This window comes from Mastacembelus armatus, chromosome 22 (genome assembly GCF_900324485.2).
Source record: "Mastacembelus armatus chromosome 22, fMasArm1.2, whole genome shotgun sequence".
NCBI classification, from domain to species: Eukaryota; Metazoa; Chordata; class Actinopteri; order Synbranchiformes; family Mastacembelidae; genus Mastacembelus; species Mastacembelus armatus.
This window is the reverse complement of record NC_046654.1, coordinates 7256143-7278116: the sequence shown is the minus strand read 5'-3', so window position 1 is coordinate 7278116 and position 21974 is coordinate 7256143. Positions and strand designations below refer to the sequence as shown.

Sequence of the window (21974 nt, the reverse complement as noted above, 5' to 3'; positions counted from 1 at the left end):
ATTAAGAGCGTAGTCACACAGTAGAAAACTAAACTCTGTTCTACCTTTACTGTAATACTGTAATGATATTCATCTGCAGTTTGTAGATTTTGCCATAGATTCAGGATGAATAAAACAAACGCAAAACAAAAACAAAAAAGGGAATGTAGTTAAAAGCAATGGGATGAAAAAACGTCTCTTTCAGTTTTGTACATTCAAACAAAATCAGTTGCCTTTGGCCTGCTTAGGGGTAGAAGGTGAGGAAAGCACACAAAAGCATTGCAATTATTCTACTCTGGCACCACAACAGAGGGCAAAAAAGGAGCATCAAAGGTTTTCCTCTGAGCAAAATAGGGCTGCCTCAGAGGGAAAGCACGACCTGTGTGTGAATACTAGTGCATGGACTTTTGAGCCTCTCTTGAGACACAAAACACAAAGGATGCATGTCATTGTCAACATTATGGTTATGATGCAACTTTGATTACTTTGATTTGAAACTGTGCTTTTATTATGGTTTATAAAAGCTAAAGGAACAAATATGATATTTATGTTTATAAATTCATTTTTTCATCTCAAATGATATTTCATAATATTACATTCAAACAGGTTTCACATGTAATATATGATAAAGTGACATGTTTTTTTTTTTTTTGTCAAAATAAAAATGAATCACATATACCACATATAAGACATAACGTTTAGCTCATTTCATGTGCACAAAGTCACTAGATGAACATAACTGTTACTGTTAATGTTAAAAATAATTATATTTATTTACATTTTTGATTCATCACAGTACAGTCTCTATAGGCTGCAAGCTAATGCCAACATGTCTTTTATTTTCAAAAAAATGTTTTACTACTGCTTACATTAACTTTAAACAACCTGTTTTGTAAATACTGGCCCTCATTAAGGTCATACCGGTTAAGAAAAAATATATAGAATTTGATAAGAAGAAAGAAACTGCAAGGACTGATTTTCTTTCAGGCATGTTATAGGGCATCTTAGTTTAACGGAGGGGTCCTTTTGCAACCCGGAAGCCTAACTCTCACATGTTGTGTACAGACGCCGGTTGCTAAGCAGAGTTAACGGCATTTATCATCCTAGCCAATATTTTTGGTGTCATTGGATTGTTGAAGACAAAATACGAAGATGAAGGTGGTGGCGTTGATAAGGTAACTGTGTGGATTGTAGTGAACGATGGCTAACAGTAGATATGTGTTTCCTGTAAGATGTAAGGTGTTGTGTTTAGCTATAGAAATATAGAGTTCTCGACCAAAACTGTGCTAGAACAGTTGTTGTTTACATTAAGGAGCTTACTGCAGTAAGTGACGTTACATAATCTTGACATGCAGCATCTGAACATCGCTGGTATAGTTACGAAGATGTTCTTCATCAGTCTGGGGTCTAACTGACTACACACTGATGATGCGAGTCTGCATCTTGATCATTTTTCTCTTTCCCTATGTCTCATGCTGTGTTCCAGTGGGGGCAAAGACAGCTGCTACAACATGATGCAGTGTGTTGCTGCTGGGCATCGGATCGTAGCTCTGGCCAACCTGCGTCCTGCTCACAAAGGTGAAGGGGTTCAGCTGTGACCCACAGGGTCTGCACTTCTCCAGACCAAGAAACCTGTACTGCAGAAATCTGTTTTTCATTTCTATTCTATTTTTCAAATTCTTGATAAGAATAAATACAACAAATATATATTGGCTATTTTAAACTTTTTATTACTTTGAGTAGTTCTCATTCTTCCACAAATGATCTGTTAACACTTGGACACCTGAACAAATTTACACATTAAGGTTGCCCAGCACTGAGCATAACCACTGACACAGGTAAAGCATCTCATTGGGGGTAATGAGCAAGAAGCTCTTTCATTTCAGTCAGTCAGATTTTTTTCTCTGTGATGTGGCGATGGGATGAGTGGCCAGGCAGTCACTCCATTATCCCACCACTGCTACTGTAAAATGATGAATTGTAAAACAGTTAAATAACATACTGGAACTTATAACTTTCCAGTGAAAACTTCTAAGAGTTTTTTCACTGAAACATTCACATTTCCTACAATCAGTTTACTTTTGTTTTATTAAAGATTTAATGCTAGTTTAACTATTCAGAAATTTGGGAGCCCCTTCCAAGCCAGTATTTCTCATTGGTGCATGGTTATGGTTATGCCACTATTTGTAAATCTTTAGTATATTAAAATAAAAATAATCCGCAGATTAATTGATAATAAATATGGAAGTAGTCCTTGTTTTTCAAATGCCTGCAGATGATTGTTTTGAAACTGGCATCACATCCTGTAGATTTTAGTAAAATTATCATGTCTTTTTTCAGGCATATAATTAATGGCTTGCCATCAAACTTTTTTCTTCCATGCCCCAGATGAGTTGGACAGTTACATGTACCAGACGGTTGGCCATCAAGCCATTGAGCTGTATGCTGAAGCGATGGATCTGCCCCTCTACAGACGAACCATCCAGGGCTCCAGCCTAGACACCAGCAGAAACTACAGTGAGACAGAGGGGGATGAGGTAGAGGACCTATATCAGCTGCTGCACTTTGTCAAGGTAGATCTCTCAACTCACCTATAAATGAGTCAAGGATTTTATTATCACTTTCTATCAGTCATCAAAGTAGATGTTTCCTTTGGGTTTCAGTCAAAAGGTGTTAATACTTGGGAACCTAAACCATCATTTCTATGCTCGCTCATTTTCCTACTATAATTATTTTCATAATAAATTATACTTTCATCCCTTGTAGTTAGTAATGCATCAATATCTGAAAGCTACTGCATTTCTGTATATATCTCCATGATTTTTCCTATTAGACATATAAACAGCTGTATATTGAAGATATATGGCAGGAAAAAGTGTTAAGCATACCTCAGCTTCTTAACATTGACCAACCATTGACTAGTGTTATTTGTACACACAGAAGAAACAAAACAATATGGGCAGCACACTTCTTTCCCCATGCTTGTCATCCATTAAACTGAAGCTCAGTATCTAATTGTGCTTTAGACATGGTACGGTTTGATGGCTCTTTAGTAAAATATCTGCATCTCTGTCTCTTTATGTTAAATGTTGAAGTTTGTTTATCTGCGATTTGTTTACCTGGCTCCTTGCAATTTTCTTCTTGAAAGGTAGAGTACAATTACGTTGAATGATCCATCTCTAAGTACACAAAACACATCAAACTAAAAACAGCAACATGCTCTTTAAAGGGCATTTGATTGAGACTTTAATTAGGATACTGTGTGCCACTGTCTTAGTCTCTTAGTCCACTAAAACACTCATTAAGTAATTTAACATCTTTTCCTTTTCTTAAATTGCAATTACAGTATTTCTCTGGCATCTGCATTCTTTAGAGTAACACAAAATTCCTGATATGTGGCATACTAAGCAGTACATTTTGATAGGCCTATTTTCTATATATTCTGTCAAGGAATGTGTCATTTTTGTGTTTGGGTGTGTGAAGAAATACAGCAATTTAAAATATATACACGCTGTGACATTCACACACGTGTATATATATATATAGAATCTAGAATTAAACGCTTTATTTTTTAACACGACATAAGATGCTTCTCATATCATTCAAATGGTGATATTCATTCATTCACAGTAGTCGTGTGGTATGCCACAATTATGTGAGCTCACTATTGCAGAGCTTCATTGAACGTAGTATTGTAGTCATCGTTTTGACTCACTGCCACCAATGACACAATTTGCCTACTTTTAGTGAACCCAATCTAAGAGCACTACTAAATTTCTCATCTCAGCCTAGGTTCATGGCATTTGTCACACTGTTGAGATGTTTTACAAGTCATCCTCTATGGATTCAAACTCACTTAGTAGCCCATCATCACTGTCTAAGAGGCTCTGCTTGTCGAGCTTCATCTGGCCTGCTGTACACTAATGGTCCTTAGCACCTTTTGTAAATTGTAACTAAGCTGCTTGACAGATTAAAAAGCCATTTAGTGCTTTTAGTCCCTCTTATTTAGCATGTCTTGATTTCACTGTCAAAATGGAGTAAGTTTTCTTTTTATCTTACTCTGTTGAAATAGTGCTCCTGTTGTATCAGTTTATCAAAGTTTTATGTGTGAAGTTGGTGCAAGGTGCCCTTCGACAACTAGCTTCATAGAAAAAGTTCTCTTCTATTTTTTATCTCACTTGACAGAAGGTCAGATGCAAAAATTAACCACCAAATTAATATTTCATCAAACACCACTTTTGCCAGGACACATTTGATGACAAATTATGTATGAGACCTTGGTGGTCCAGTGTGGTAGAGGGTGGCTGACTGACAGGTTTGAGATAACTGAGGGGGAGTTTAACTCACTGCAGGCACTGTCTGCCTACCTGTTTGCCTGCAGCCATGAGGAAGCTACCTGGACACTTACTTCAACAGCCGCAACAGCTCTCCCTGCTGTCAGCACAAACATTGTATGGGATTGATCCTTTTTCCCCTCTGTATCCCCACACAACCTTTCATTTTAGCTTGCAGCATCAAAATTTAAAAGCTTCTTATGTTATGATGGATAGGAGTTTGTTGTATAGATTGGAGTTGGCTTGATACAGTACAAATAAAAAAAGGGTGTGGTGGGGGGTTGGTTCGTTTCTTTGTAAGTTTATGTGGAGACATGTTCATCCAGAGCTGAGGGCTGCTCCAGGGCCCCTACATGTACACACACTGTCTGAGTGGCAAGGGCCAGTCAGCCTGCCTCAGGGCATTCCTCACCCTCTGCCTGACTTTCTTTGCCATCTTCTGTATTAACTGAGGACTTCACAACGTGCGGCTACATGACACAGCTTTTGTTTGTCTGTTCTTGTGAGTATGCATGTTCACACAGTCCAATTTATGGTTTTTGGACTCTTGTAGGTATTCACAGTTAAATAGTGGACTCCTCCGGTACGTAATGCAATATACCATCTCTGCCTGTGGTCAATGTTCTAATTGCAAAAATTGCAAAGGGCTGCAAATTTCCCCTTTCCAGGTCTTCATTGGTCTGACCTCACCTGTCAAACAGGCCACAGATCAGGGGAGCTGGACTCCCATGGGGCCTTCACGGGCCAGCAGACCTCCAGTTCTGTCCATGTTTACCCCACTTGCCGCCAACAGCAGTTCTGCACCACAAACACCAGGCTTCCTCTCTTGTGCAGAGTGATGTCAGCCATAAGAATACACCTATCTTATCTCATATTTATTGCCTATATTATTGCTCTTTGTAGTTCCTTTTTTTTGGCATTCTCACTGATAGGTACATTTACTAACCTGTACCATTTGTTCCACACTGTGAGAGGTAACAAAATCACTGAATACCACACATTTAGAAAGTCGCACAGCTCTGTCAAGGCATCTCATATCCCATCTTAAAAAGCTGGATTATGTTTATATTCAGTTCAGTGTTCAATACATATGCCTTCTTTACTATTTTAATTCTAAAAATAAATTCTAAAAATGATTTTCCCACCTTGAAGTTTGTGGTGTTGTTGACCAGTGAAGGAAATGAATTAGGGGGCAAACAGAGAGAAAGAAAAATCACTTCTTTTGACTATGAGCCGTTAAGTCATCCTTACTGGAAAAGAACAGTTTTGGTGTGAAAAAATGTGTTCTGTTTGGAAAGTGCGATATTTTGAAAGATTCTTTCTAGCAGTTTGAATTAATTAGAAGTTACAAGATTATATTGAGCAAATGACACTTAAGCTTAGATGAAAGATTTTTTTTTTTTCCTCGGATCCAGAGTTGATGAGTTTTAAGTGGATATTCTTCCCTCCTTCTGCTTTGCAGTGCTGGTAACAGACTCATAGCGTGAGCCAACAGTGCCATCTATGGCTCATTCCCAGTATCTGACTCTCAGAGAATGTTTGGAACCATTCAAAAGATTCAAAGGAAGAGATCATATTCTTCAGAACCATTGTTGATAGAGGAAAAAAAATGCTCTAATTATGATAGAAAAAATCATCCGTCCATCCCCTGGCAGTAGTGGCAATAACAGAATGACAATGTGGCCCTGTCCTTGGCCCCTTTGCTCTCACTGCTGGTTGTGTATGGCAGTGTGTCTTTGAAGTGCGTAACCTGATAGACATTCAAGCCACAGCATCCCATCCTGCTAGCTGCTGATCTTTGAACCTGCTCTTTGAGGGGAGAACAGTTTTGTTAGTAGTGGGGGTCGGGGGATTGTTCATTTTTGGCTGCAAGGGTGTATTTTCATAGAATAGATAATGTCCCAGTGTCCTCTGCCAAGCTTCAAAACCAGATTAGCCAAAAACGTATATAAAGTTAAGTCTCCATATGAATGAAAATATTGATTTGTAGCTTATAACTAAGTAAATACTGTCTCTCCTCTAGTTCTGCCCATATTGTAGGTTTTGTGTCCATACTTCATGTGTGTGGTTGGTCTTCTGCCTTCTGCTGTGATCTGCTCTGATGTGTGATACAGATCAGCAGTGTCAGTCACCCCTGGCTGTAACTCCAGTCCCCCTGAAGGCCCGCAAAACCCCTCATATTAGTCATATCACATCCCTCAAGTCCTTTATCCTTCTCTCTGTGCTCTGTGACCCGACACAGTGGCTCTTTATGCCCTGTGACCCTGCTTGTGTGTGCGGGTGTGTGCAAGCTCGCATGTTCAAGGTCAGGTCAAATCGGCCCTCTGTTACTTGATTAAAAGGTCTATCTCTGTTCTCCTTGCACACCTCTGGCTCACTTTCTTTTTGCTCCAGGTTGCTTTTTTTCACCACTATATACAGTAGGGAAAAGGGCTTTCACTGCTTTTATCCATTTACACTCTCATCTAAAACCAATAGCAGACTAAATAATGTTGCACACATTTAGATTGTATGAACTATTACTTGTTAGTTCCATTTTTTGAAGGAAAATTATATTTTCATATTGGTTTCCAGCAGAGAACATGAGCAAACACGAGCATGCCTTGAAAGTAGCACAGGCTGTATGGCATAAATGTCAGTGAGTTTTGGGAGATATAACTAGAACTTCAATCACTTGACGTAGTAATACATCAGTTCTATAAAAAAGATTGTGACTTTATGGCAGCAACTCTGCAACCTTTGAGCTGATGAATAAAGACAAAGACATTTAAGCTCATTAGAGTGATGAGGAACAATAGATGATATCTACGCACACGTTCCTTTCTGTCAGCTCTAATTAGCAGCACTGTGACATCTCTGTCGTACTGAGACCAAGCTTTGAGAACGATGGAAATGTTACTTTCAAATCTAATTACCTATCCTGTAATGTATTCGACTTTTCAAAAACATTTTTTTTTCTGGATAGATGATACTGTGGGTCATCTAACACCCAACTTTCACCCAGCCAATATTTTTTTTTCCCTGGAGTTGTCTGGGAAAAATCTTGGAGACGTGCATGGAGACCTCTGGCCTTTGTGGTTGAAACATTCCCTTCCACTGGTGTGTGTTAAGGCACATTGTTTTTAGTGAGATAATCCTTCTTAAACATACACACACTCTTTTCCCATTCCATTTCTCTTGACCCCCTCCACCCCCATTTCTCAGTCTGAAACACTGCTCCATTATCGACATCTGCAGACAAGAGTGGGGCCCTCTGAGATCACAGAGTTAGTCTGTCCACAAGTCCAAATATTTCGTTTTCTTTCTTGCATCACTCCTTCTCTCTTTCTTCTACTGGCATCTTTATCTCCATTGTGCTGTTGTCACACTTTCATCTGGACCCTTCAGAAGCCTGGCATTGTGTTTGTTGCAAATGCCCAGATGGGGTTGTATCCTGCTGCGAGGAAAGGTGGAAGAGGGACTCAGGGAGAGGAGAAAGAAAGGGGCACAGTGGAGGAGGAGGACAGGGAAGCAGGCTGGCAGGCAGGTGGAGGAATCTCCAGTTGAACCAGGAGCTCTGTGTTATTGATTAGGGAGCTGAGGTGTTGTTAGACAAGTCATTGAGGAGGGGTGTGAACTATGAGGGGAGGGGGTGGGGGGTCCAAATCAAACACACAGCCCTTCTCTGATTACCGGCATGGTGCCGCATTAGACGTACATTGGGGGCTCAACAAGAAAATGGATTTCTTTAAAAAAACTACTTAATACATAAATCATGACCTCTGGGGTCACAGCAAGGGTTTAGGAGATCAGATCAATAACAAAGCTAATGCAGGCTTGTTGTAGCTGGTTCGTGGTGCAGAGAGACCTCTAAATGGTGTTGCTGGAAGTAACTTGTAAACAGCGTAAAGCCGATAGATAATTGCATGAAAACTTTATAAAAAATATATTTTCAGCACAAGTTGAGAATACCTTACGTATTTCAGCATGAGCTAGTATAGATTTCTTCAAACAGCTGTGTCTCTGTGTCGCCTCTCTATCTAGCCATTGTTATCTTTTCCTTCGGTCTGAGACTGCTTGTATTTATGTTGGTCGACACAGTGGCAGAATGGTTGAGATTGCAGGCTTGTTTTGCACATGAGGAAGGATAGCATTAGCGCTGAGATAATGGCGTTGTGTATTGTTCGCTGGCCGTGTGGAAGTGGTGGGACAGGATCTATTAGATGCAGGCCCATTTCCCTGCAACTGACGTTAACAGTCCCCACAAACATTAGATAAAGAGCCTAGCCTCAAGCCTTTGTAATTTGTTTGTATTTTTCTGCTTAATGTACTTTGCTCAATCTTGTTTAGCGATGATGGAAGTTGATAGCCTTATCTCGCCTTGCCAAGGGCATGAGCCACTACCACTGCTTGGTTGAACATTGTTCCACTGAAGAACGTGTGCGTGTTTATGGTCTGTTTTTTTTATTATTTTGATTCTGGATGAATTGTAGGTTATTTGCATTTGAGTGATTGGCTATGTTCTATTATGCAATGAAGTAACTAAGCAGTTATGGGTGTGTTGCTATGGTTTCTGTCTTTTGTTTTATTATTATTTTTGTTTCATTTTTAGATCCTGGTGGACCAAATTTCTTTTCCCATTTTATTGTGTTTCTGTCATTTTGTTCTTCAAAATACATTTTGTTGTACTTTTCAAAACAACTGCTGCTTTTGATAATCACAGATCAGCTGTTAGATCATCATGATCATCCCTTAATGACAACAGGTGATATTTTTTTTATAATCATATTTCATGTTAATCTCAAGATGTGAAATTATATTTATTTGATTCCATGTGGGAACATGGTGGTCCATTTTGATTCTAGCAATTAGTTTTTCAGCCATCTAAAAGTGTAAAGGATAATCCAGCAATTTCAGAATTACATTTTACAAATACATTTTAAACTCACCAGTATCAACTGTTGGTCAGACCAAAAACTGTCTCTAATTCTTTAAACTCTGCCATTTATCTACTCACAAATTAAGAAGGATTTTATCTTTTATTTTGGGAACCAATCCCCTTAAGAAATATTTGTGGCAGGCCCCATCACCTCCTGTAGCTAAAGTCATAACCAGTCATAGAAAAACACTGTCTGGAGTCTGGAGACTGGGTTAAACCAGCATCACTGCTATATTTTCCTGTAGTCTCTCCTTGGGGAAGAGTGGGGGAGGACTGTGTTGGATCTATGAGGACAGAATAGCCAAGATGCCAAGAGCCTGGAACCTGACCTCATCAGAAAAACATTAAAACTTTAAAATGTATATGTATGTCAGCCAGTGCATAACTGTGTGTAGATACATACACATCAATACTAGACTGATGTTTCATACCATGAAAAGCAGCTGACATAGTTTACCTCTCTGTGGGATAAGATGATTTTTTGATTTTGTCCTTTTGCTTTTTGGAAGCAGTTTCCTGTGTCAGACAGAAACTTTTCCCTCAGGTAAGTTAGAATGTTGCTCAGATTATGGTGTTATTTTATGCCCTATAGAAAACTGTTTTAGGGCATAACCTTTTTATGGTGAGGAGTAAGACCTAAAATGTTTGGAAGAAGTAAGATGACTTCCTGTCATCTAAAAAACTGAGGGTAGAAACACAGATTTGTTTAATGTAGGAAGAACCATTAAAATATTGCATTTTTAAGAGCCAGTAATAACTAGTTTGCTTGAATTGCAAGTATTCATGGACATACAGTACATCGATCAATGACCTTATGTCTCCCTGCTGCTTCCCGATATTTAATTTTCCATGCATGCTGATATGGAAAGCCTCCTTGTCCTTGGCCTTGCTGAAACTAGGGCTTTTGTGCTTGCTTTGGCCAAGGCCCTCTCTCTCCCGGCTTGACGACTGGCTGGGCTTGTGTTTACGTAACCATATATATCTGAGAGGAAACTCGCGAAACGTTAATCTCTCTACTTTTTAACCCTGATGAATTTCTACATTTTCCAGCTGTGCGGCATGGCATATTTATGCTCAGGCTCTATTGCTGAAAACAGCTCCGTCATTGTAAATGAATCACTATCCAAGACTAAACACTGTGTGTGTGTGTGTGTGTGTGTGTGTGTAAACGTCAGGCTAAAAAACTGTACAAATAAGAGCTCAGCCGTGAAAAGCTACAGTACTACCTTCATGGATAAACTCTGCTTCTCTGGGCCCAAACAAGTGTACACCAGCCTGTCACTTGTTATGTTTCGTGACTTGATAAGTGTCACTCATTACATTGAGACATAGTCCCATGTCATGTCCTCTGCTGGCTGGTGACACCTGCATTGCGGCCTCAGCGGAAGATAATACTTTCCCCTCTTCTGCTTCCTCTCCCCCTTCTTGTAACTCTGACCTGCATTATCTCAGGAACCAGTTGGGCATTCAGGTTTATGAGCAGCTGGCTTTGTGAGCAGTTTGTTTTTCTTATTCCACCACTCTGCATGGTTGAGGACTGACACGTGGTGAGTCATCTTGCCAGCCCATCTACAAGCACAAAGGAAGAGCATGTCTTTCAACAGCTACTTCAAACAGACAGCCCCACCAATTTATCAAAGGGAATGTCTCTGAAAGCCTTTAAGAACAAGGTTTTGGCTGATGTTTGTTTTACAAAGACATTTGCTAAGTCTGCATGTCCATTTGTTGTTTTGTTTTGATGGATTAGACATTATACATAGTGTTTTTGCGTTGGCGTATACATATGCAGTATATAATTTTGTAAGCATTGGGTGTAACTTGTAACATTATAATTCAACCAACCTACATTCTGCACCTCGTGCACATTTCTTCCACATCCTATCACTCCTTTACCAATTCTGGGAGTCACCTTGGAGTATAACCCTTTGTACAGAATGATAATAAGGGAGCTGATTTGAAACAAATAAGCAGTGTATCCACCAAGTGAGCTCACACTAAGCTTCATGTCAGTTTGGCATGTCTGAGACATTAGGACAGCCCAGCACCGCCCTGTCTGCATTATATTAAACACAATCGCTTGACCCTACCTGGCCCTATCCCTTGTACCCCATTTACTTGCGCTGCTACAACAAGGTCCAACCTCCTCTCCGTGTTCCCATCGTGTAGGGGAAGAGGGGAGTACAATCCCATTACATTACAGCAGGCCCAGAGCTGATCTAATGGAGAGAACATTAAAACTGTGTCGCTTAGAGTCACTTATTTGATGGGTCCTGGAAGAGAGGGATGATGAGGAGAATGAGGGTTGGAGGGCATGCGGTTAGAAGTAGTGTAAATATGACAACATGGAGAGTACTGTATGTGATGGTACCTCAGTGCCCTTGAGCAAACTGTCATTCATACCACTTAAATTAATTTCTCCCCCTTCTCTTCTTGTCCACCTTGCTGTCATCACACACAAGAATAATACATAGGGGAGGCTGTAACATAATAGAAAATACATCAAGAACTCTGAACTTAATAAAGAGGATTTTCTAATGGAAATATGTGGCCTTGTGTCTGCAGTAGTTGAGACCTGCCAGCTCTGGCTTTTTTGGTCTCAGAACAGGCTGAAGCAGGCATTTTGGAAACCCACCATTTTGTAAAATGGAGCTTTGTATTGTTAGGGTGTATAATTAAGATCTCATTGTGACTGCCATTGAGAGAGAGAGCTAATGAGGTTTCTGATGTATTCCATATAAATATGAATATTGGATTTTTAATATTTTATGGCTTTCTAATTGCCTTTGTTGCTGTTAATAACGTCGACTGTTGAATATTACAAAGACTGAATGTGTGACATGCATAAGTGCGTTTAAAGCTTAGAGCTGGAAAATAGCTGCATTCTCAAGTTGAATTTCTGTCTTTGTGCTTGGCGTGTACTGTATGTGTCTTTGGGGAAGATACATATCTTGACTGAAAGCATGTCTGTGACTGTGAATACATTTGAACTACTTTTTTACTCCCTTACTAAGATGAATGTATATATAATTACAAAGTATATCACACACACTACCTTGATATAGAGTTTAATGGCCGTATCGTTTCTTTGTGGAGCATGTCTGCCGGCCTTAATCTTCTGCACAGCTGACATCTTAATAACTCAGCCCTCTCCATCCATTTCCACGGGAGACATCCGGATATGGGGGAAGGATTAGTTTAATGAATTTGACAATTAGTAACAGAAGTTAATGACTGCATGGGGCTAAGTACCCTGATGGACATGGCTTGGGGGTACTGAGGGCTTCCATTGCTCTGGGCCATAGATCCTCATTAATAGCTTTTCTGCCTGCTGGAGAGGACAGGGGAAGCCAGGCCAGCCCTTTGTTTAGTCTGCCTCTGACTGGGCTGCTAGGGAGTTGCACTGTTGCACAACACTGTGCCAGAATTAGTCCTGCTCTAGGCATGAGTTAATGTAGGGCCTTGGGTCCTGGATCAGGTGAAACTTGCTTTAATGAACTAGGGTCATTAAATGTTGAAAAAAGAAATGTGACATGAAATCAGGGCAGGGGGGCTGCACTTTCTTCAGCTCTTGTGCCAACAGTCACGAAGAAAGAAAAGTGGTTTGTGGGTCACAGCAGTCCTGATGACCTCTGCCTTGATTTATTGTTATGTTAGCTTCTTACCCGGATCCCACTTCTAATGCAGTCAAAACATCGTTTAGCCAGATAGTTCTCATAAAGATTTTATTATTATTTATTATTATACTGTGGTTCATGAGCTACCTTGTTGCTTTGTCAGGTATTCCCACTATAAACAATTTTGATACATTTTTCAACTACCATAAAATCAAAGTTTGTATTTTTATTGCATCATGAAAAATTCCCAGAATATCTATCAATTCAGATTTATACATACATATACCCATTTTTCATCATAATTTATTCTACTCTTCCCACAGAGGATGAGAAAATATGTCTAGAATTTGTAAAATCACACACAGAGCAGCACTAGCTGCCCCCTCATTCCTGCCGGTCTCCTGGTGATAGCTATAATAGCGACAAAAACATAACTGCATCCAAAAATAATCATTTTCCAAAGCTGTTTGCCAGAAGGTCTAGTAGCTGGAGTCTCCATTGAAAACTAGGGGACATGTGAGAAATTTGTCTTGTTATCATTAGTTGCAAGTATGCCTGGTTATTATAAGGCTGGGTGATGTAATGCAGCCATTTAATTGGTCAAGGCTGATTTGAACCTCAGAGATGCAAGCACCTACAATATCTGCTTCCAGAGAGAAAGGAGACAGAGAGACACAAGCACAAGACAAGGGTTTTGTTGATGGTGTTCTGATGCTCTCTTATTCTGTCAGGCTACGTCTGGTCAATGGAAAGTCAAGTGATTGGTGTTGATGTTGCACACTCCTCCAACACTCTTATTCCTATCCCTTTGCTTTTCTCTCTGTCTCCCCCTATCCCACTCTTACCTCCTAATTTGCCTCTTTAGGAAGTGACAGTTGTATTTAGGGAAAAGGTTATCATTGTATTAGAATAGAGTGCTGGCCCTGAGGCTTACCTAGAATTACATGACACTGCCTGCAGCCCCTTTCGCTCTGTGCTGGGCTGAAATGTTATCAGTCTGACTTAATTACTGTCACTGGGCAGTGGAATTGACTGTAATGTATATTCCAGTGTTGGACACATTGGAGCGATATTAAAACTTGAGTACTGAATCCCAGGTTCTTAAGATCTCTTGGTGTTTAACTTTAGGTCAGTTGGAGTTAAATTCTAGCTGTGTATTTGTATGTGTTTAGCTTTCCCTCTGTACCTCACATCCTTGGCAGCACCATAAGCACCACACACGTACATGCACAAAACCACACACACGTGCACACGGAGCACATCCTTTATCTGATTAGCTGGCACGCCTACGTGGAGCTCTGTGTGTGTGAGGCACATTGTGTCGCAGCTCAGCATCAGGCCCCAGGCAGGGCATGGATTTCATTTAGGAAAGTATCAAAGGTTTACACGCTGTTCGCTTTAATCAGCATGTTTATCAGGCAGAGAAAAATTGCAGGAAGGGACCACAGGGAGAAGGGAGGGGTTGGGGGGGGGTTATCTTAAGGACCAGTAGCCAGGGAAATTGATAATGGCTACAAGGTAATTTACTGAAGACTTGTGCATCCCTACACTGCTTCTACCCTTGCCTCTCATTCTAATTACAGCCCATGTAATGTTCTAATGAGTCTGCAGGTGTGTGTCTGTAGGGAAGGTGCATGGAACTGGAGAAGGGGATTGTGCATGCATGTCAGTGTACTGTATGTAAGCGTGTGAGTATGCAGCTCTTGCTTGCACGTGTTCATTTGTGCGTGTCATTCCCGCTCAAGCATGTTTTTGTGTGAGAAGATTGAATGCATCTCAAGGCTCAGTCAGTAGCTCTCGAATACATAGTTGTCTCACTGTTTCTGAAATATGAATATAGTATGAAAAGCAATTAGATTAGCCCTCAGCAATATTAAAGATACAAGCCACTCTAAGATGCAATGCTCTGCTGATACTTCATTCAGGTTGGCATTGCAGAAAGGATGGAAGCTGCAGCCAGACGCACTCATCTCCCCCTCACTCTAGACTCCCGATAAATGTCCAGGAATTGCCTTTAGTGGTGCCGCTGACTTCTGTCATACACACATGTATATTTTCACTCTCGGAGCCACAAATGCAAAAACTCCAGGGAATATGGGCTCGACCAGAAAGTCCTTGATACAACCAAAGTGTTACCATCTTTTCCGTATTGCAGTCCAGTGGATGGAAAGAGCTGTCAGTAATCAGTTTTCTTTGTTTCTTTCAGTTTCTCTGTGTAAATGTTTACACGTTTGTGTATTTTTTTTTTTTTTTCAGATAACACTTTGAGTTATCATTCAAGGTTGACCAAGGACTATTTGGCCCCTTAGAATGGGGACTTCATATTGCTGTTACAATGCACATTGCACAGAGGGTAATGGAAAAGTCAAGAAACCTTTGTGGCTAAGTTTCCTCCATCTTTTCCTCCCATAGGAAAAGGAAGGTGTCGAGGCAGTGTCTGTGGGGGCCATTCTCTCTGATTACCAGAGGGTCCGTGTGGAAAATGTGTAAGTCAAACCCACACACACACATACTCATCATCCAGAACACACTTTTTATCTAAAGCTCACGCACAATCACTGCATTTAAGCCTCTGAACTTGATTGAGGCACACTCTGGCCATTGTGTGAACAGAGTATATCCTCTGTTACCCTTACCTCGCTGTGTGTTTCAATCTTAGACTGAGTTTTGTTTAGACAAATACATGCATACACACACTGAGTTTTGTTAGATTTTATTTCGGCTATCTTTGATTTTATGGTACGGCTCTGTTTTTAATGGAGCAGAGATTTTAAGAAAAGGAATGAAAGAGGTAATCATAGCAATCATGACTTTGTTAATATATAAAAGACACTTTAATGGATGAAAAGCAAAAGTCTTAATTTCAAAAGGATGATGTAGTTTCCTTGTGAAACATACACATGTGTCATTCTAGTTCTTGTTTTATTCTTTCTCCAGCGGTGTTTTTGCTCTCCTCTGTTGTTCCAAACTTACACAGACACAAAAGCTCGTTTTCTATTAACAAAGCCAGCTGTCAGTCGTCACTTCATCCCATCACACACACTACATGCATACACATAAACATGTCAGGCACTTTCTTGAGCAGTAGACATTTGTGTGCAGACCTTTGGGCTCCAGTTACCTGATGTGGCTGTGTGTGATTCATGTGATTTTATGTAATGGAGAAGCCACAGCTTAGGATGGAGTTTTATCTTTTTGTCTTCTCCTTTAATAAAGCCAGTAGCAGTGGTGGCAGGTGGGAGCATGTGCTGTGGGCCTATTAGGGCGGCAGTGTTACTGCAAATGGAGACAGCGCCCAGCCCAGTTGACTTTGAAGTTGTTCTGGAGCTGGCAAATACTCAAAATGAACCACTTTACTTCTCCTACTCTTTCTAAAATCTGCTGCTCTCCTTTGCTTTACCTGTTCCCCAGATGTTTGCGGCTAGGTTTGCAGCCCCTGGCCTACCTGTGGCGCCAAGACCAACAGTCCCTGCTCTCCAAGATGATATCATCTGATCTCAATGCTATTCTCATCAAAGTTGCCGCTTTCGGTGAGTTTATGTCTCACTCTTTTGTGTCTCAGGCAGCTGGTGAGCAGCCCGATGTCTCCCACCCTTTTTACTCTCTTTAGTTTCTTAGAAGGTGCCATGTTGGTTAAGTAGTCTTTGGCATGGGGATCGAAGGGACAGAATTTGGATAAGTGAGGGATAGGAGGAGGAGAAAGGGAGGTGTAACCAGAGAGAAAAAGAGAGACAAGCAGAGTAATGCCCTAATCATTAATCTGTGGCTTAGCAGCAGTGTTGAGACTTGTGCCGGCGGCGAAGGTATTGAAGCAGAGAACAATATGAAAAGATAAGAAGAACAGAGGGAGGCGGTGTGAGGGAAGTGTGTAGTGGTATTGGTGGGTGGAAGGAGGAGGGAGGGTTGGCAGTTAAGAAATAATCCCAGGTGATTGCCTCGCACATTAATGCAACCTGTCAATAACCGACGCATGTCCCCATTGTGTGCAGGAAACACTGCATTCTCAGCTTATGCAAAGCTCCGAATACATGGTCCGTGAAGTGAAGATTAAAATCTGGTATCTCTCATTTACGTTCTTCAACTGCTTCTGCAGTGAGGGAAGAGGTTAATGTGGTGTCACCAGTTCTCTACTTGCCTGTTTTGGAGCCTGAGGACAGGAAGATCATATTACTGAATAACAGGAGAGAGTCAAAGAAAAAAACTTTTCTTTGGTACATGATGTTAAGATCCCTACCTGTATCTACTTGACAGTGCAGCCGGATCCCCTGTGACGGTGCCAGAGATAAATGATAATTATGGCTACAAATGGTTCTTTTTCCTCTCCGACTACTCATGACGATAGATCATTATGTAGACACTGTTTACCTGCTTTTAAGTGCTTGTTGTCACCTTTGGATGCAGTCTGTTGAAAAGAGGTCTGTGGCTGACTGATGACCTATACAGAGGAGCAGCATGTTTAAGATATTCTGCATATCTTTCAACACTGCTAAAGTAACCTCTCATGGAATGCACTTGTCAAGCCATTTATCTTTTGTTCTGTATTCGTTGGACCCATTTCTCATTTTAATGGCTCCATGATAATGGATGTTTTGCTAGTAAATAATATAGCTTGTCAGATGCTCATCAGAAAAGAGATGAGGTCAGAATTGTATTGCTAGTTTTCCTTTTTTTTTTTCTTCTCTAAGATTAGAATTATTTTTTAGTAGTAAAAATCATTTTTTTATTTCCACTTTGAATCACACAATATCAAAGTTTGCATTTAAAATAAATTGATTTATCATAATGCTAAAATGTACCGATAGAATTTTTCTATCGGTACATTTAAGCATTATGACACCACACCTTTAAAGACCTCAGTCACCCCCTGAAACTCAGCTACCTCCGCCTTTCTTTCTCTAAACACAACTTGATCTAAAAGCAAATTCTCAACATTTTTTTGGAGATTATAATTAAAAAGGAAAATCACTTCAGGTGCCTTTGAGTGTGTGTCTTGGCCTCCCACTGTAGCTGTTTCTGTGAGTATGTATGCATGCGTGTTTTGGCTACAGGTTAAAGAAAAAGATCTTATCAGCCCTGACTCCTCACCTGTCCTGCGGCAGTGGTAATTAGAAAGGAGAGAATTGAATACTGGTGCAAGCGCCCAAGGCATTTTAGGCGGCACTCATATAATTGCAGCTTTTCCAGGAGCAGGTCTGAGCAGCAAGGTGCGCTGTTTAGGGGAGATTGGGTGACAGAAGGGCGTACCTGGTGGCCTTTGCTGTGTGTGTGTGTGTGTGTGTGTGTGTGTGTGTGTGTGTGTGTGTGTGTGTGTGTGTGTGTGTGATCAAAAGAGAGAGATTTGGAGGGATTTACTTCTGCAGACCTCAAAAAGAGAAAAAAAAAAAAAACAACTTTCACAGGGCAAAGGTTATGAGTCTGCAAAGGTTATGAGTCTGCACCTGAACTGACAGCCAAAATAGCTTGTGATGTTCTTTGGATATATGAAATGGTTTTTTTTTGTGGGGTCTGAATAGTGGGACATTATTCAGGATTAATATTCCTTCATTAAATACTCAGAGGGACAGGTGGAAATTAGAGTTGAATGGATAAAGAAAAAAAAAATAGTTTCTTTCTTCGGGAGGATATATTCCTTGATCACAAATCCCTATAGTGAAAAGACAGCTGTCCAAATGCAGGATGAGCCTCTAAGTGAATAATCTGGAAGTGTTCAAATCACAAAAGAGAGAAAGAACATTTTAGTCTTTGAAGATGTCAAATTGCATGTAGTGGAGTAAGTTCAACTCTGAAATTTTACCATGAATGTCAGAAATGCTTCTAATTAGCAAAAATGCATTTCTCTCAAAGGGAAATACATATTTCTGTTGGGAACGTTTCTCTGTATAATCTAATATGTCTTGAGCTAACTGTGGTAATTGGCAATTCCAAAAGCTAGTATTTAAATATTCATGTAATTAGTTAATTGATTGATTAGTGCAGGTGTATGTGAGGGCACAGGTTCTGCAGTTAATTGGTCCTCAGCTCCAGAGATAATTGGCATGTGTGAAATCAAAGTCTATCCACCAGAAAACCTTTTATCACTGCATGATCTTTTACCCTTCACACGAACACCGTTCGTAAGTAGGAAATTTATGTCACAAATTTGCTTTCACTGATCACCTCATCCACCTAAGGACGCTGAGTAAAATTGAATGTATACTTAAAAGATAATTTAATAACTTTAACTAAAACAATTTCTGCTATCTAAAGAGACTTGTAAAGATTGTCAATTACAACCTATTTTTTAAAGAATGTTTCAGCTGTAGTCCCAAATCTTAAAGCTTTGTTTAATGTGTAAAGAAACAAGAGCAGGATGATCATTAATTAATTGTGGCATTTTTGAACTGTTAGTGTGAAGGTCGCAGGTCGCAGTTCATCTGAAGCAGCTCTAAACAGATTAGAAATTATGGTCTACAATTATTTATCTTTTTTAACCCCCCCACCCCGTTGCACACGTTACATTTTAAAGTTCATTATGATTGTAAGTGCCCTCAGTTTCCCTTTTTTGATTTGTTGGACTGAAAAGATTTCATCTTGATGTGATTGCTACACAATTCATGCTACGTATTATTCCGTTCACAGACAGTGAATTTCAGATAAGAGCCTGACAAATTTCACATATAACCTTAATCTTATCATCTTTTTATGTTTGCTTCCTCCTTCCTCTTCTTTCTTCCTTTCCATTCTCTATTTCTCTCTCTCTTGCGAAGATTATGTGATAGTGAACAGCCATTGTTTTCTCAGGGGTCTTAGGGAGCCTTGTTTAAAAGCTGATGCAGCTCACCTGCTAGGGAGGAGATGCTTATTTCATCCATTTAAAGGCTAAAATGTTACACATCATGAATCCAATTTTCTCTGCTTTTCCTCTTTGAAGGCAGGGATTAGAGCCGAGCTGTCAGCCAGCATGCCAGATCTTAAGACAACCCGCGGATGTCTGCGATACCGCGCTCACCTCAGCTCAGACAGTATCTAGAATCTCCTGGCTTTTAATTTAGCATTAGGCTCAGTAAGCAAAATCACAAGCAGTTTCAATTAAATAGGTAACTCACTGCTGTGGGTTTACATGAATCAACCACTTCAAGTTGGGAAAAGGCCAATCATGATCGTTAAAAAGAATTAGTACAAAAGTGTGCTCTGGAAATAATTGCCATTGACTTTTATAAGAGTAGAAGAGAAGGTAGCATTGTAGAGTTAGAAGAATATTTTTTTTTCTGAGAACTTTGCCTCTTGGTCCAAGAATCAACTTTTTAAAGTGAATTTCTGAGCACAGTCTTAAGGGGTTTCACTTGTTATTGCAAGGATTCTGGTTAATCAGCTTTGTGTCTTATAATGTTAGCTATAAAATACATTTTTTAAAATAACTTTTACCATTTTTCATACCTCAATATAAAAACTAACTTAATTGTGTAAATGGCTCTTGGTTTCCTGGTAAACTTTTTTCCTCACTAATTTCAACCCCCTAAATGTCAACAAGGTTTTTAAAAAATGCTCTCCCTCATTACTGGAGTCCCCGGTTTTAAAGTTCACTGAATTTAATTGGAGTTTTATAGGATAATACGAGGTAAAAAGCCCTTTTAAAGGAGAGCCATTCCTCAGTCTCTCTTAGGGAAGCTCTCCTCTCTCTCCAAAGTGCGGCCTTGCTGTCTCTGGCGGCAGACTAATGGCATCTTCTAGTGGGCTTATTTGGGTTTAATGTGGCATAATGAGGTTAGGTAATTGGGTTTAGGTCAAGTTGTAAAACAGGTTCAGAGGAGACAGAGATGTGAAGATCATGTAAATGAGTGGTGTTAGATCGCTGAAGGCTCACACCAGTGGCTACTCAAAGACGTCTCAAAGCATGTATTGTACAAGTGCAAGCTAATTCTGCCTATGCTCATTTGCAAATGGTTTCAGTAACCTTAAGTCAGTCAGGAACATCAATTAAGAAAACACTCATACAAGTGCTAAGTGGTCTTGGGAGAAATGCCTCCACGTTAATGTCGGTTTTGTATCATTTTATCACTCACTCCAGTCTTCCCTGATTTCCATCGTCCCCTTCACTCCTTGTAAATATCAAATCATGTATCATATATTATTTAAGCTCAAGGAAGTTAATGAACATATAAAAAATGCGGCATCCCCTTAGCAATTTGGAGCCAATTATTAAAATTTGTTAAAAGGCATGACTAATTAAAGAGGATATTTAAATGGGATTGAATTTTAATGCTTTTTTTTCTCCCTCCTTATTACCTTTGTGGCAGGGTTAAGATGAGAGGATGTTGAGATTAGATATTCTCACACTAATTAAGACCAAAGATCCCCTGGGAAGAGAATAAGGGTCTGCTCATCCCCCCCCCCCACTACATTTTGCTACTAGTGCTGGACTACCAGGGCCCAGAGGAGAGACACAGCTGGGATTAAGATGAACCTGTGATGGGGTATATCGTCCTTCCATCACATCTCCACTCCCTTCCCTCTCGTCTCCCATCCATTTGCTCCCCATGGATGACACATTAACCTTTGAGGTTGTCAGGCCACGAGAGAAGAGAGATTCTCACATTACGATTAACTTTGTTCCTTTAATTAAACACATGAATGTGCCAATGAGCAGATCCTCGCAATGTCTTGAAATAGAGAAGCTATATTAGAGATTCCGAGAAATTATTAGGGACAATTCAGCAAGTTAGTAACTTGATAATGATTGTGTCACTCAGTTAGTAGGCAGATACAGAAAGAGCCAAAGGAAAATTCTGAAGAATATGGCAATTTACTGCCAAGAGCCATCAAGACATACTTTTAGTTTAGTGCTTTTGCAATTTTATTTTAGATAATGTTCAGGTCTAGGAGCTGAAGATTTTGAGGTTCTCTCTGGGAGTGACGAGGATGGATAGGATCAGGAATGAGGACATCAGAGGGACAGCTCATGTTCGATGTTTTGGAGAAAAAGTCAGAGAAGCCAGATTGAGATGGTTTGGACATGTTCAGAGGAGGGACAGTGAATACATTGGTAAAAGGATGCTGAGGTCAGAGCTGCCAGGAAGGAGGCCTAGAGGAAGACCAAAGAGGAGGTTCTTGGATGTAGTGAAGGAGGACATGAGAATAGTTGGTGTGGGT

At 40.1% G+C, this 21974-nt stretch overlaps 1 protein-coding gene across 2 annotated transcripts in view; it reads left to right on the top strand.

Moving 5' to 3' along the window:
- Positions 1–1012: 1012 nt before the first annotated feature.
- dph6 (diphthamine biosynthesis 6) overlaps positions 1013–21974 on the top strand; it is a 52888-nt gene continuing 31926 nt past the window's right edge. The window contains exons 1-5 of one of the 2 annotated variants that reach the window (XM_026309437.1): positions 1013–1154; positions 1466–1557; positions 2368–2552; positions 15258–15331; positions 16257–16375. In XM_026309437.1, the coding sequence (XP_026165222.1) occupies positions 1132–1154; positions 1466–1557; positions 2368–2552; positions 15258–15331; positions 16257–16375 (493 nt within the window). In that variant the 5' untranslated portion in view covers positions 1013–1131. The remainder of the gene's footprint in view (positions 1155–1465; positions 1558–2367; positions 2553–15257; positions 15332–16256; positions 16376–21974) is intronic. The other variant, XM_026309447.1, reaches the window with a different exon arrangement.